Raw genomic sequence first — 17,066 nt, 5'->3', positions numbered from 1 at the left:
CGCAAAGAAGATGTCACGTGTGCGCCAACACAACTCGTCACTCCAAAAAGAGAATGGACACGCACTTTATGTGTGCAGACTGCGATAAGGCACTGTGCGTAGACCCGTGTTTCAGGGAAAACCACACTGAAATTCTATTGAACAGTTTTCAATTCTGAGTTATGCTGATGCCAAAATACTGTTCCTGATCATTTTTTACCATTTATTCTAAACTTAAGACATTTAGTACATTCCAAATCCGCAATAAACCAATTTGACCATCCGGGAAAGTTTTTTAAAAGAAATTCGACCCTCAAAGAACAGGCTGTCCCGAACTACTGCCTATCACCGTGCACTACACTTTTATGCGCACTCATTCTGTGCTTGTATGACGACACACCGAAGGAGGTGAAGGCTGAACTTTGCAGTGCTTTCAAAGGAGGAACAACAGCTGCCGCCTTTGCCAGCCACATGTGGACATCACGCACCAATGAAAGCTATGCGAGCATCACTGGCCACTTGGTGACACCCACTTTTCAAACGGAACGATTCACGCCCAACACTCGTCACATGGCTGCCAGCCACAGTGCCGGGAACATAGCAGAATTGCTTGGTGAGATGTGCAACGAATGGGAGACACCTGACGAATGACGCAAGTACATCGCAACACATAATGCGCATACTAACATTCATTATGTGGTCAGCAGGCTCCCCTGGGCTGAGCGTTCCCACATCGCTCACACCCTGCAGCAGCTAGCTATCAATGACCCTGCAATATCCTGCACACGAGCCTCTACTGATCGTTTATGCACGAAGGCTTGGCACACTGCTGGTCATGTGGCAGACAATGACAGCTAAACTGAAACATTAGCTGCAATTGATGTTCTTGTTCTGTCTAAAGTCCACCTATCTGGTGTTATCCAGAGTCTGTGAGGCTGGTGGCTTCAGAGAAATCAACTGCAGGTGTAGTAGGTAATTCTAGAGATTCGGCAGCATTTGTGAGTGTGCGTGAAAGCAGGCATCTTTTTCCCCCACCTCAACTGCAGAGCTTTCACTCTTTCACGTGCAGTTTACACGGCACCTCTACAAGGAAGAAAAAGGTACTATGCGGTACACACGAAAAAAGGAACTGCAGCCTCTAAACTAAACTGAATGTCACGAACTGCTTGAAAGCACCGTAAGATGTTTTGGAATCAACCTTTCAATCCATTGTTATTGGGTAAGAACGCTCCATGGGCCCAGTGGAGAAAGCACTAGGTAATCCGAATCCTTATATCAGGTGGAGATGCACATTCCGAAACCTCTGCAAATCACACAAGCAACAAAGCGAGCATCAAAACACAAACCCACCGGCCATCTCAGGTGTTGCATCACAGTCGGTTCACCTGACCCTCTAATCTACTCAAACACAAAGAAGCTAGCCCTCCGTTGAACTCGCACGAGCACTTTCTCTCAGCCTACATGGCTACACCGCCCCAACCCATCTGACCGCCCTGCAGGACGTAACTTTTGCTTTCAACCAGGCAACCCTAACCCACATCATCATGGGCTGTACTCGCACATCCCAGCCCTCCCACCTCTTTCCTTTGGGTGAACCTGGCGACTGGCACAGACGTGGACACCCAGCAACTACTGGTCGCCAGATCGTCACTTGAGCCCCCAAACTGACGAAACCTGCCCATTTCTCTGCTAAACAAGGTTCTCTACCACCACAGTCCAATGGACCCGGTGCAGCACAGCCCCCCCTACGCCAGCAGCAGCACCTGACCGGCCAGTCCTTCGGCCACTCCGCCGGCCGGCACCACGAACTCGGCCGCCTCGTGCCGCGGCCCCAGGTGGGCCAGGTTCCGGTTGCTGTCCAGGAGCCGCTCCAGGGGCCACAGGCCCACGTGCCTGCTCTTCCCCTGGCTGGCACAGACAAACACCGCCGCGTCCGCACCACCCAGTAGGGCCAGGGGGAGGAGGAGCTCCCTCGGGCTGCCTGATGCGGGGAGGCCGTCCTTGACGTGGTACAGTCGCTCGCACTCCGAGTCCTGCTCCAGCAGGGACTCCAAGGGGGGCTCCAGCAGGCAGGACGACTCCACCACCAGGCAGATCCCTGGGAGGGAAGAAGGCCAGGCACTCTGAATGCCAGAGGACCGGCTCAAAGGAGTCGCAACGAATTCCTTCCCATTTCAACAGAATTGGTATAAACGCAGCATATGATGACGACTTCATCCCTTTCCATGCATCTCCTTCTTCCCCTCTCACACATGCTTTTTAAGCACTCTGTGATGATATCACTTTGGACTTGGGTTTACGAAACCCTAAGCACACTGGGTCACTGCGAAAAAGTAAATTGTAGTGGCAAAATACAGCGCAGTCAGTGAGCGCTGTTGTTGGCCTTGCTGGCTGGCCACGATCCTGTTGCCTTGGAAAAGTCTGGAATGTGAGGCGAGAGACAAGACAGGAACAGAGCACACTATGCAGTCGTTACTGCACCATGCACGTGCACATGGTCTTCAAAGAATTGGGAGTTGAGAGTCGAGAATGTTGCAGCGGTAGCAATTTCGCCACGAGGCAAGCTGTGGTGGCCAGGTTACAGGTTACATTAGGCCGCCCACCAATTATTTCAAGATCCGTAATACTCGTAAAGAGAGAAGACAGGAAATTAGTCTCTACTTTCTGTTCACTCTCAACAACACTACTCATAACAAAACCGAGAAAGTGCGCCGAAAAGATTCCCCCCCCCCCCCCCCTTTTTAAAGAAAAACATGCCCTCATGGTGTGGTGGCGTCATCCCTGCCTGCCAACTCTTTGCTTGCAGGCCCCTTCGCATACTCGAAACACAGGAATTTTGCCATCAATTCGCAACCCCCTCTCCTACAGTGCAATCTTTCCCTGGCCAGCCCAGGCCTGGACACGCAGCTCAACCTCGTGACCTGAGCAAAGACAGCCAGTGGAAGTCAAGGAATCACAGACTAGGTATGCCTTTCACGTGGCGAGGCCCATACATACGCCTCTGCTCGACAAATAAAGAAGTTATTCTCTTTCTCTCTCTTACTTGCAAACACACCCGCCCCACAAGATTTCCAGAAGAGCACGTTATGCCCGATATAACATATAAAAAGACTCGGGACTAAAATTGAGACATATCAGTGGTGATAAACCTGCCTGCTTGGCCAACTTGCCTCGCCAGTGCGCGGCGTCAATGCCTTCTCATTAAGAAAGCCTTATTGTGGTCACAACGAGTGCAAAGGTCGACACAATTACTGTTTCCCTGGTGTCCTATACAGGAAGAACTGAAACATTACAGGTAGAAAACAGAAAGGCAGACTGTGCGCATCATTTGGTTAAATAATAGGGTGTGTGAGTATGTAGCTGGGCTTTCATATCTATACAGTGTTGACCAGGGCAGTCTGAAGCGATTATCAGGCTGCAAAAAGGGAGGCAGAGGGCGTAGCTGTCCCTATGCCAAGGAGATAGGAGGACCTGCCCAAAAACATTTTGCACTTGCTGCTTAGCCGCATGTCACCGGTGCATTGCGGGAAAGCCTGCTGTTCTTACAGGATGAAGCCAGTGCGTGTTTGCAGTGGTTGCTCGTATGCACTCAAAGTGCAACACATCCGCTGCCCCACTAGTTTTAACTCATTCCGAAGGATATATTTCACTTCTATGTTTGGGGGCAATTCTTCATTTTGAACAAGGCTTACCTAATTTCATGCACCTCAGTTCACCAAGACAATGCTTCATTTACGGTTTCCCTCCTTTGAAACCCTTCCAAAAAAATTGGCTGCGTATCTACTCCTTCCGTTGCAAATGTCGACAAAAGACTTTGTCTTTGTAGACATTTGCCAAGGAGATGCCACCCTTTGCTTTCCCGCTCACCTCTCATGCTGTTCCTGTACCGTCGCGCTCATCCCAAGGTAAACACACTAATGGTTTGATCATGGTGATTTGAATTTACCGCATTCCAATGCTACAGGCCGGGTTCCTTGATACAGGCACTGCAGTACGGCGGAGACGCGCATGAATCGGGGCGGCCGACTTGAAGGTTTAAAGAACCGCGTGTCCGTGCTTCACGTGCGTTCCAAGCAGAACGTGGAACCTACCTAGTGGAAGCTTTCGTTGCTGTTGCCGCGTGATTTTTCACATGCCGCCTGTAGGTGGCGTGGGCAACAGCAGGCGGCGGTTGGTTTTCTGCCGTAGATGTACAATATCATTTGCTATCGAAAAACCAAGCATCCATGAATTTTTTAAATAAAGGAACACTGTAAATATCCCTTCTGCATGAATTTTCAGTCTTATGCTTGCGTAACGTCGTGTTCATTTTGAACAAAGTTGACAAGTATGAACACATAAACCGGGCTCAACTCTTTCGCTATCGCGCCTATCAAAATCGATCAATTTGATCGATACTTTTGGGAGCACCTTTTCATAGCGTTCCAGGCGCTTCTCGAACAAGTAAAGCTGTTCGGAGTTAGATCAGAAAATGGCCTTTCCAAATCAGTTTTGTTTTCGTTTTTGCAACAGAAACGTGATTTTTGACACGCTTTCGAATCACCTGGGTGTGGAAAAGGGGCGTGGTCATCGCGCGTCATGGCTACCAACGAAGAATGCGTGCAACTCGTAATTACTTTGCACCAGCGCTTGTTTTTTGCTATCAGAGCGTGAATGGGGCACTAGCAAACGATTTTCAATCGTCAAGTTCGCGCTCTGACAGTAATAATCCCAGAAATCGGCTGAAAATGTCAAGCAGTGCCTGGTTGCAAAGTTACTTTATGATTTTAGGCAGTTTTATTGCCTTTGCGCACGTTGTTCTAAGTACTGTGGTAGTTCTACTTACCCCAGGACCATTCGGAAACAGTTTACAACAGTTTCGGTTTCGTTTCTGCATCGCGAAATTCATATTTAGCGCTACTACGCAGTTACCCAACTTCAAGGCTACCTGCCATGGTGCCTGAGCGTCCCCGACTGATCCTCGAACAAAGCACGGCGCTCCTGATTCCCCCCCCCCCTAACCCAATTTCTGCGATAAGAACTTCAGATGCAAGTCAAAAGGTCACACCCAGTCGCCAGATATCTGTTCCGCCGAGGGCAGCACTTCAAACCGGCCTTACACTGCCAGCTGTTCGCCTTCCAGTTTCGTTTTCATGCGAGGGTATATCCGGTGGTCTAATGTTGCTTTGCTGCTTAGTTGAACTGTTTATTCGGACGGAGTCTCTGATAAGTTTTTGTACTGTTTCATTTGAAAAATGCTAGGTGGTGCTGCAATAGAGGAGGCTCGTTGTGCTGATCTTTTTCAGCGCGCAACTGTTACTCGGCCAAAGATCGCAGGGCACGATTCCAGCTCATCGTACCTCATTTTGGCGAGCAAGGCTACAATTGCGAGTAAGAAGATGATAATAAAGCTCAGCTTTATGTTTTGAGAGATAACTGACCGTGAATGACAACAAGTGTCAGCCACGGCGTACTGTTTTCAACTTCATGCATGTTTTTTTCCGCATCGCGTGCTTGTCCCAAATATTGTGCTCGCTGTAAATGCAAAGTCAGCCATTGACAAGATGTTTTTACATTATGTGGGAGCAAATTAGTGCCTCTGATAATGACAAACCGCCAGATTTATTCTAGGAAACCACCCGAAATTGCACATTTTGAATTGGAGGTTGGGCTTCACCGCATGACACGAGCACCTTGCATCCTAACATTTTTTTTTGATGTCTGACAAACTGTTCCGTGCAAGTTGACATTTTTTCTAGGGCGTGTTTTTGAAATGTTTTCCTACAAAATGTATATTCTAATTTTTTTTCTACCACCGGTGGTTTGATATACACAACTCCTTTTTTATCATTATTTTCGAGAACTTGACAAAAATTTTGGTTTTGATATTTTTTTTTTTACAACTATGATATATAACAACCTTTAAAAAACTGGCATTATTGGAAATGTTGTTAAATAATCTGCATTTTGTGCTCCTGCAATTAGTGCCTAACCCATTTTTTAGCAGGAAAAAAAAATGTTTTCTTGGACCCCTAAAATTAGTCAATTTTCTGGCGGTAGCGAAAGAGTTAAACGCCCACATTTGGCTGTGAGTATATAAGACTATTGCACACTGTACATTTTACTTTGGCCGGGTGGCTGACTCAAGTTACAGACAGACAGACGGACATACAGACAGACCAAAGTTTCTGGGTTTAACTTGCCCACGAAAGACTATTGTCTTTAATACCTGTTCAAAGTTTTCAGATAGCGCATATTCAACTCGTGGCCGAATCAAATATCATTGCGTTTGCTTCTACATTTAAAAAGTTATGAATATTTACACACCCCTAATAGATAGGGTTCAATGGGCATGGAGCTATGTGGATCTTGTCACTGTACAAAGATGTTTATTACATCCAAGCACGGCGTTTTCTGGTTTAACAGTAAATGCACACCCAATTTCTGTTGAAAAAATGCAGCATTCCTAACATGCCCCTAGCCTGCAAACACCTGCTATCTTGTAAAAAATATTGCACCACTTCACTTGAAGCAGCAATGGATGCTTTTACCTACTAATTGCTTTCCACATTGATGACTTCAATGTGCTAACGCTTGACCACTGAAAGGTCCAGCATCATGTGGCACGGGCGATGAGTGCAGGTATGCAACTCCGCACACGGAAAATCCCTGCAGTTTCATCATACCAGGCTAGACTAACCCAACTTACACCGGAACGCTGTGATCTTATTCTGGGCTAAAGCAAAAAAAAATAATGTTAAAAAGATACGTACAACCTTTTGCTGATTGGAAGTTAACAAGTTCATTCCACAAACAACTGTTTGCAACTGAAGCCGAGAGGGTAATTGCGATTGCTATAAATATACAGGAAGAACCACATTCAACACAACTCTGGCTTTCGGAGAGCTTTTGCAGTGAGATCAACTGGCTTGCCTCTTTGGAAACCAATCTCTCCCCATAAAGCACAGGGACAAAACAAAAGGAAGTGGGTTTCGTGGCACATATTCTTGAAGTGTAACTTCTTTATTTGGTTGTTAAGAAGCAAATAAAGAGTGATGCTTGCAATTTGTTCTTTTCCAAAAATTGCTCACACAGCTCCTTAACTCTTACTTTTTACAAACTAGTGAAAACCAAGGATAGGCAACACAGAGGCAGCAATTTCATCACACTTGCGTAACAAATGCCTTTTTCGCCCTAATGACTGCTGAGGTGCTCCTCACCAGACATTTCTGCTCATATTTTAGTAGCTACAGCTCTACATGGACAGGAACAGGATGAAATTCCACGTTTCAGACAATTTGGGGGAAATTCGTAAAGAAGTAGCGAAGTATCCCCTACCATGGAGGACGGCCCAGTGCGCTGTGTGCCCGGACTTGAGGCATGGTTCAAAGTTCCCGTCCGAGTCATAGCTGGGGGGGCATGGTCAGGAAAACAAGCAGAATTTGACACCGCGATTGCCTGTATGGTCGAAGGAAGCAGTGCGACCGAAAACATGGTGCAGTCGTCTACCTATGCAAGAACGCCGTTTCGTTTCGTACAGACCAGAGTGTACCAGAGAGCAGAGTCGTCGAAATGCCCACACAGCAAGCACCAAGAAAGCGAAGCCAAGAATGGGCCCACTCATTTAATTTAATCAGTCTCCTCGAGGTGGATGAGGTCGTGTGCACGATTTAAAAATCACCCCATTGCGGCTTCAAAGGCTATGCCATGGCAAGAGCTTTAAATAAAGCCCAGCTGCAAAACATTCCTCGTTTACACGCTACAGAATGAGCTTTGGTTTCCGGGTGGTGGTGCATTCACGCTCCCATGCTCTCTTCAGTTTTCAAGCAAAGCTTGCGGTACTGGCTGACCAGTCGGTGTTGCTGCTGGCGTCGTGCGCAAAAAAAACCCCCCTTCACAAGGGATGTCACGAGGGATCGGTTCATGGTTTCACAGGGTCAGACAAGCTTTGCAAGCACCTTCGTAACGATCTCAGTAGGGGAGGGGTGGGTTTCTTTCTTCCCAAATTTGAACAACACTTCATTCAAATGTGGCAGAGGGCAAATGTTAAGTTCTTTGGCACGCTTTCCCTGTTCTGAGAGCTGGGCAATAGTCAAACACAGTCAGCACCAGGCCACTTTGTGACCTCTGCAACACCACCTAAGGGAACTCGATTCCTGCAAAAACCTCGATCCGCTTTACCCGAGCAGGCCATATTTCGGGTAGCTGCAGCAGGGGTTTGTAGCGAGGGTGGAGGGATGGGGCCAGGGTTTGTTTTTGGCGGGGTGCCCTGACTACGGGCTTTTCAAAAATCTAGCACGGAGGCAGAATTAAGGAATTAAAGTGCATTACTCCCGTCACACAAAGTTTCTTGACAGTTCTATCAACAGCAACTTGTCACAACACAGCATCTGCAATTGGTTCTGCGCAGAAGATGGCCTGTCCTCTTCCGAGAACGATCTATGATCCACCGCCAAAGGTGCTACTACTAGTGCACTCTCGTTAATAATCACGCTCATCAAGTGGCTAATCAAGTTGCTTTGCCACGGGGCAGGAAGGCTTTAAATCTCTGTGACTTGTAATTTGAGACAGCCGTGGTCTTATTTTCGATTTTCTCCAAAGATGTACTATTGAGAAAGCCCTCCTGCGCTGTCCACACCACACTGCTCAGAACTATTGTGGACTGGGAGACTGGCAAGACCGCTTGCCTCACCAAGTTATCACTGAGTACCACGTTGTCACCTTTTAGTACAGTGCAGCGGGACAACGAATCAGTGGGCTTCAAAGGCACCCTGCTTCAGCACTTGTGAGCCCTAGCTAGCTGCCAACTCTACCTCAAAACGATTCCCACGGTCTTGACACGTTCAGCTTGGCTCCGTTTGCCTACTTTCAATGCACCCGTGCAAGGCTGCGGTGGTTCTTCCACCAAAACAAACAGACCTGCCCATTCCGCCCCATCCCACCCACGTCCCCGATGTTATGACCAAAGAGTGAACAAGAAAGTGCACATTCCCCCACCCTGATTGGCCGTGCAAGGCATCGCTTACCCGCATCCGAAACCCCACAATTACGTTACACTGATTCACATGTGGAGCACAGCACCCGCAAATAAAACCTGGAATTGCTGGTAAAAAAGAAATTCCAGGGAACAAAAGAATAATACGACTACCTCGGGCAGATGCTTAGTGCCGACCCCAACCACGGGAGAGAGATCCGACACAGAGTAGGTACGGGTTGGGGAGCGGTCAGCAAAACTTCCCAAATAATGAAGAGTGAGCTACCTCAGGCACTCACAAAAAAACTATACAACCAGTGCATATTGCTGGTGATGCCTCACTAAACAACTGGGGAGAAAAGTGAGGTTGACTCGACAGGAGGCGATGGAATAAATAATGCTAGGAGTAACACTCAGGGCCAAGAAATGAGTGACCTGCATGAGGGAACAAGCTAGAGTAGGAGATGTCATAGTTTAAATAAAGAGAAAGAAATGGACTTTGGCTGGCCGTGTAGTGAGACGGACCGACAACCAGTGGACAATCAGGGTAACAGACTGGCTACCAACAGATGGCTTTAGGAGAACTGCAAGGCCAATGAGACGATGGGGAGATGAAATAAGGAATTTTGGCAGCCAACACTGAATTCGAACAGCGCAGGACCGGAGCGGTTGGAGGTCAGTGGGAGAGAGGCCTTCACATGACAATGGGCCTGAGTAGACTGTTGATGATGATGATGATTATTGTTACCCCCCCCCCCTTATTGAGTCAAAAGCAAGCATGCCATTCTGCAGAGCTGATTCCTTGGAGACAGCCACCATGCATGAAAAACTTCCTCTTTGCTTGTGCTGGGTACAAAATGCCCCCTTTGACCACCACCAACACTCTCACTTCTGCTTAGTGGCATAAACACGTTTGTTTTCTCTCTATCTCTCTTTCTCCCCAACCTTCGAAAGTCAACAGCACTTTTGATGTAGGTAGAGGTAGGAAAATTGCCTCTCCAGAACAGAGAAAATCTCCAATGTCTTTCTCCTCCTCAAAATACACCAGTAAAGTACAGGTCCAGTGAAGGTGTAACCTCGCGGTGAAATTTGAGTTTCACCTGAAGGTCAATTTTTGGGACATCAAAGGCTAAATGTGCACAACTTCTAGTTGTAGCTAGGAAAATCACGGCTTTCACACCACTTTCAGCTTTTCTACACTGCAAACGATGCTCTGTTTGTTTAGAAATAACAAAGCACAGTTGGCATTTTCCTCTGCATTTCCCTCTATTCCAACAACAACCACAACAAAAAAAAAAAAACGCATCTTCAAGTGCGTAAGCTAGCGCTGAACAAGCGCGAACAACCTGACAAAGCACTATGAGCTGCCACCACCCATGCTGGGGATGATTCGTTTTGCATCTGGCCATTTGCGCCAACCGGCACAGGAGATGAGTGGACACTAATTTCAGTCTCCTCCCCCTTTCGAGAAAGATAACATAAATAAAGTGTGAGTTAGGTGAGAAAATTCCACCTTCATGCCCGACGGCAGTTGGCAAAAAGGTGGCGTTCTCAGCTAAACCATTCAAAGCAAGTCTGCCAAGCACAAACGTCACAGCACCAGAAGTTGATGGGCCGAGTGCAGCGGAATTCACGGCTGAAAGGATACGGTACGAGCACAGGCTTCCCACGGATCAAGTGGCGGACGACCTCTGCTCTGTGGTCATCGCGAACGAGGCTGGCTTGGCAGCCTCCCAGGCAGGTCTCGGCCAAGGTCTTCATGTGACCAGCTGAAAGAGGGAATGCAGGGCATAGCTGTGAAGCCTCCGAGTGGGCCTTTGCATTTAACTGACCCAGCCGCAAGCTGGCATCGCGTGTTCTAATGCGTAGCATTCTCTGCCAAGCACCCGCATAGCCGGGACCGTGTAACACCCTGCATTTCCACAAAAATGCCAATATCGTGGAAGTTCCACCTGCAACCAATATAATAGTGTAAATTGAGATAACTGCTCGCTCGAAATTTTGAAACACTAAAAAATACCAAAAATATAAAAAAAATTATACAAAAGGGCAAAACGTGTAATGCCCTGCATTACCCCAATAATGCAGGTTTCGTGAAAGTTCCACCTGTAATCGTTATAATAGTGTAAATGGACATAATTGGTCAGACTGGCTTCAGCAAAACCGAAAAATTTGGCTATACAGAAGTCACACTCAAAACAGGCTGCATAAGAATAGTACGCATTAGCAGACGATTCTCTAAATTTCTGGAGAATTTCTGTTGTGGACAGTCGAGGTGGTGCCGTGCTGCAACAGCAATCAAGATCACCAAGATGGGCACAGGTTTCCCGGAGGTGCGAATCGCTTTACTGCAGAACACCGCTGACCGCTCTTTCACAACTGTTTTTGCAGCTGTCTTTCACGTTTAAGCACGCACACAAAAGCGGTTGCCAGGTTATATGTGCGCGTCCAGGGAGTGGAGGGAGGAACGAGGGAAGTGCACGCGAGGCTATATGTTTCACGCCCTCACTGATGACATGTACGCTCTGCTGCCAGGAGACTCGCACGTGGACGTCAAACAGCCAAATGCGGCCTGTCTGGTGTCTTTGCTGGTCGAGTGGATTGGGTGGTGTGTTACACAGAGAGTACGATGCTTACGACATGGCAGGGAGAGACACAGCGCCCTGTTCGTTCCCTGGAATAGAGCTCGAGTCCTTCCAAGTTCCAATCAGCTGAATTGTTTTACGAGGCATGCTCAATCGAAAATTACCAACCAACAAACATGCTTTGTATCACGCATTCCGTCGACTGCGTCCAGCTTCGCAAGCTTACCTATCTTCCCAGAATGGAAAGGCACTGATGTTTTGTTTCTTTTCTACAAAGGCGGGCATGTGCCATCCTTGATCTTGGTGTTAAACAGACCCCAAAATGTGACCCTTGTGTCAAGTTGGAGCGCAAACAGAGGAGCAGTTTGCTCGGGAAATATTTTTGAAGAAGCTCATTTACCCATGTAACACCCTGTATAGAAGGCAATGGCCGATAAAAGCTGTAGTGGCACTTGCATTAATTTTTGTAAACTTACACATGTGAAGACAAAACATTAGAGTGCAATCGAAATTGAAACAAAACTTAACAAAAGCTCTGCTGAGAGAATGCGCACAAGATTGTGTGCAAGTGCCTCTAAAACATGTGCTCACCAGGGGCCTCCTCCCATACACTTCTTTTACACCTGTGCATGCCTGCCTCACTGTTTGTCCCAGGAAAACACTTGGACGTCAGAGCCCCACCAGTGACGTTTCCTTATTCACGATTGCTGACATCACAAATGGTTTTCCAGCTTTGGGCATTCTGACCTTTCACCGGCAACCACTGCCACTGCAACTGGTAGTATGCTTCTTTTCAAGGAACTGCAATGCAATAACAGAGCCCAATATGCTTCAACAGTCGAGTGTTATTTTAGGCCAACTGAAAGGAATTTGTGCCAGAGGACAGCCAAGCAGAGCGTTTTGTGTCTCTCTTGTGCAAGCGTTTTCTTCAACCAGGTTGAACAGTATTAGTATGCTCCTGCTTGGCATACACCCTCACAAAATTCCACCAAACTGCTCAACACACGCACCACTTTTCATACGCACTGCGTGATCAAAGTCGCTCTTGGAAAAACCTAGTTGTACTTGCAGGAAGGATTGCACTCTTACTTCAGAAGACACACTGCTGCCCCAGCACAACAAGCAGGGAGCTAGATAAGATGCTTTTTTGAAACATTCAAAGCTTTGCTAGACTTGTGTTAGCATGAATTTTAGGTTTTAGGCAAACTGTGGATGCACGCAACGTATACAAGCGTTCAAAGCACACACATAAGAGTTTGGGAACGTGTTAGCCACCGTGTTAGCGGAGGGCACTGTAACTGGGGTTTCCTATGTGGGTTTGCAAAAAGGCCTGCACCTTCGCTGAGCGAAGTAAGAACTCTCCCAACCTGAGAACATCTCCCCTTTCCTGGTGAACCGAAGTGACTTGGCTGTTTCGAAAAGTGCCTCGACACTCACTGGGTGGCCGTCCCAGGGGAGCAGTTGAGATGCCATGCTGAGAGCGACCAGCCCGCATCTGAAACAGATAGGGCAGAGGGGGTCAGTGTTTTCCACCCGACAAAATAACAGGTGGACCAATAAGAAAGTTACAAACTACTACCAGGATGCTCTTCTGGCCGTGGTTAGGGTGCATGGAGGGTGAGTGCAAACTGAACTCCTGACCTTCTGAATGAATGCAAAAGGTTAGCCAATCCCTCAGTGACAACGTTTACTGATCAAAATGTGTGCTATCAGTTATCAACACGCCCCACTGTCTAGTGTCACGTCCAGATGTTAAAACTGCGTTAAAATTACACAGAGACAAAGCTGCAACCAACGCTAGAGTTACATCCAGACAAAACACCTCTTTTCTGAAATACAAGGTAATAACACGCATTTATTTTATACACAAGGGATACAAAGACACCATGTTACACTTTAGCGAATTTTGGTGTCTAGGGGGAGAGGGATCAGGTAAAGGGAGTTGGGGAAAAAGTATGATACATCCAATGGGGTATGAACTTAACGGAAATGGTGAAGGCCAGAGTTCTCGACGAAGTTTCGTAGCGTGGCGCGCAGGTGCTGTTCTTCGCTCTGATTGGAACAACTTGGATAAGGCCAATCATTAAAAGGACCCTGCAACACTCTTTGTGCAGTGCAAGTAAACATGCGCGGCATTTAGATTACACTGCCAGGAATACCTGAGCCAAATATCACACGTGCACGTGAAGCGGTAAGCGCGCAAATCAATGTGAAAGACGCTGAAAAACCTACCGCGCTCTCTTCAATTCTCCTCATTATGCACCCTTGGCATGGCCTGAACTACGTCATTTGGGCCATGGCTCTCCTATTGGCTGTCACTGGTCAACTTCGCGGCTTATTTCTCACATTTCCTGTGATGATCCGCTGTCGTTGGCGCTGTATACCAACCTCTACTATGTCTGAACCTGTACATACAGTTCTCGCATTTCTTTTGTGTTTTGAGTGGACGCAGAGTTTGAGTGACGGACTCAATACTCCTTTTTCAACAAGACCACTCGACAGCAAACGTCTCCAGCCTGAGTGTGTGCTTGCGCGCAGGCAGCCATGCCTGCTTTTTTGCGGCACCGGACCGGAAAGAGACCCCTGCACGTTGTGGAGAAAACTCCCCAGCCTGTGACATATCAAAGGCCACCGAAGAGAACACCGCGAGCGGCCCCCCTCTCCGGGAGAGAGCATGCAGCTTTCGTCGCGTTGTCCATGGCCGAGTTGAGAGGGAACAATTATGTGCGATTTCTCATCGGGCGTAGTTTCAGTGATAGTGAACGGATATTTATAATTCTTGAGGGAGCAGATTGCTGGGATAATAGACTTAACCCCAAAATACATCCGAGTAGTCCATGTTAAGTGCTGCAGGGTCCCTTTAAGGCTGGGTGGGCTTGTCAATCCTACGTTTTTGAAGGCTTGTTGTCGACAGTCGGCAAAGGGAGGCCAGTCCCACAGGATGTGTGCAATGTCGTTATTGGCTGAGCACCGTAAGCACTCGGGATCATCTAGACTGCCGTATATTGTAGCGCGAAAGCGCGGTGTTCTTGCCGATCCGGTTCTAATCCTGGCCAATGCTGAGGATATATATAATCAAGAGGTGCATTTTGGTTGGTGCAGTCTTCACTAGATGGTGCTAGCTGTCTAGCAAGCAAGACTTTCATTTTTGATTTCAGGGCCAGAGAGACATCTCTTAAATAAGAAAACTAAGCCGTTGTGAACACTTGTATGTATTTGTAAAGGATTTCCTATTGTGCACGATGGTTTTTAAGCACGTGGATCGTGAAGTAGCAAGTCCCATAAGAACGTTAACAGGAGAGCCCCCTTACAGACACTGTTGTAATCCCAAAACAAAAGGATCAGCATGTCTGGGACATAACTGAATCGTTCCATATTAGAACGAGTGAGGACAAGTGAGTGAGCGCTCTGTCCACGGTATTACTAAACAGGGAATCCGATTTCTCATCTGGTGGCGGAACGTAACTAGTTGTCGTGTGTAGTGCACTGCTCTGGAATCGAGAGCAGGGTTTTAAAACGCAACTGCCTCCTTTCGTCACAACGTGTGATCACACCACTGTTCAGGTTTTGGTATAAATGCGTGTTACTACTCCCCAATGAACTTTCAGTAACGACTTCAGCTGCCCTTCCTCCTTCTGCCTGCAGTCCTTGTATACCTCACGCTGTTCTGAACATCTCGAACACAGGCCAAAACTGTTAACAACAGTGCACGAACACGCGGCCATGCCATCAATGCATCCAGCACAACCTGCTGATAGCCACCAGCATTACGAGCGAGATTATGAAACGACGCTGCGGCACCCAGGCATGTGCAAGTCATTGTTTCTTCTAGTTTTCTTGGCAGGCAGCGGGCATCTTGGCCACGTTTGGGGGAATCGAAGTAAAAGAAGCCAACTCATGAATACCACTGCGGGTAATTACTCTCTCAAAAATGATGCACAAAGCGTCGCATGTTTGCGCATGCGTGCTAAAACTTCATGGCACTGATTATGATCGTCTGTGTCAAAGAACCGTGCCTAACTCGAGATCAAGGCTGCACTGACTATCGGCCCAAGAGAATTCCAAAAACAGGCATTTGCCGCTATCGTGGGGAGGGACTGCTAATGCCAAACTTTGTCTCCCCGAAACAAACAAGCATCCACAATATCTTTCACATGCCTTAGCTGCCACAATGACATCCACTAATCTTGCTGGTCATGCTGCACACATCAAAGGCCACACATTTGTGCGTTGTTGATAACTGCTTTGACTTCTGTACTTAAACCAGCTAGCCCGACTCGCCATCTTTCCAAAACAATGTAACCAAATCTTGGGAGCCTCAGGCCCTTACAGTTGACAGGCTCATTCTACAGGTCGCAGCCCACAATGACAGTAATTCGAGGGGGGCTATGCCACCTGTAATGGTCTAGACTAGTGGGCGGCAGCTGCAAGTTCAACATCACGCTGTATCAGCCTTTCTTTTTTTTATTTTGAGAAATTTTATGATCGCTTTCATTTGTGCTTCTTGGTTGCTCTGGTTTTCGGGGTAGCATTCAATAATTGGCCAACTGCACAAAGTTAGGCTTCACAATTACATCACGCGGTCACAAACCCTGGCTTCATTCCACGTTTTTCGTCACTACAAATGCTCGACGACACTGTATTCTTTGAACACTGTATTCTCCCAAATTCATTGGTAGCACTACATAGCGGCATGACAGCAGGGTTTCGATTACCCTTGTAATTGGTTCGAATGGTTGTGAGGTTATGTTAAGTAATTTGCAAGCATAGCTCTTATTCTTTGATTTTCGATAGCATCCCATAACGGGATCCTACTAGTCTTGCGTTCATTTGGGTACGTCGGTAACATTCAACAATATACTCATGTTGGGTTCCGTTACTGCAGCGTAACTTCAGCTATGTGCAACAGCGCTTTAGACGGACGTTCTGTGGCTGTCATAATCCGGCCTACACCGATCGCTTGAGAATAACTTCGCTGCACCCGATAGCTACTCTTATGTTCGGGCGTAAGGCTAGCCACAGCGTAAACACGTGCGCAGACTTACTGTGGCCCGCTTTGGAGCACTGGCTTTAATGACAACACTTTCGACACCACGATAGCATCGAGACGGCCCGCTGTCATCCAATGGAATCGACGTTGGAGCACGTTGCGAACCGATGTCTCGGCGTTGTCCAAGCTGTTCCCGCTTGGGCGCTCGTTGGTTTGTTTGCGAGCTGGTTGCAAGGGTGGAGGAGGTGGTGGCGGAGGAATGAGCACAGGTGTTTCCATGGGCTAAAGCGGCACCAGCCAAATGAAAAACACTCCTCGAACGAACAATTTCTACAGCACAAGAGTAGCGCGCTTGCTTGCTGTTCACGTGTTTGTTTTGTTTTTCTTTTCGCTGTCTATGATGATGTTTCTGGCGATGGCAAAGCCAATGAAACCCTGACCTAAAGCGCCCGCTAAAACAACCATACCTGGATTCACAAAACTTTATAATGTAGTTAAAAATATTTGTTGCAAATTTTCAAACTAACATAAAGCTTTGAACTAGCAAACTCAGGTATTT

General features: G+C 47.4%; 1 protein-coding gene across 1 annotated transcript; it reads right to left on the bottom strand.

The window, feature by feature from the left end:
* Nucleotides 1-687: 687 nt before the first annotated feature.
* LOC144150200 (actin maturation protease-like) lies at nucleotides 688-16,878 on the bottom strand. Its single transcript, XM_077682049.1, has 5 exons — nucleotides 16,563-16,878; nucleotides 12,885-13,012; nucleotides 10,581-10,701; nucleotides 7,297-7,367; nucleotides 688-2,077 (listed from the first exon to the last, which is right to left on the bottom strand). Exons 1-5 carry the CDS (start codon nucleotides 16,784-16,786, stop codon nucleotides 1,725-1,727), a joined length of 897 nt encoding a protein of 298 aa, XP_077538175.1. The 5' UTR covers nucleotides 16,787-16,878; the 3' UTR covers nucleotides 688-1,724.
* Nucleotides 16,879-17,066: the final 188 nt, after the last annotated feature.

Source organism: Haemaphysalis longicornis, unplaced genomic scaffold (genome assembly GCF_048455015.1).
Source record: "Haemaphysalis longicornis isolate Haplotype H1 unplaced genomic scaffold, Haemaphysalis longicornis Haplotype H1 scaffold_8, whole genome shotgun sequence".
NCBI lineage: Eukaryota > Metazoa > Arthropoda > Arachnida > Ixodida > Ixodidae > Haemaphysalis > Haemaphysalis longicornis.
Note: the sequence above shows the minus strand (reverse complement) of the source record. Positions and strands in the feature narration are given on the sequence as shown.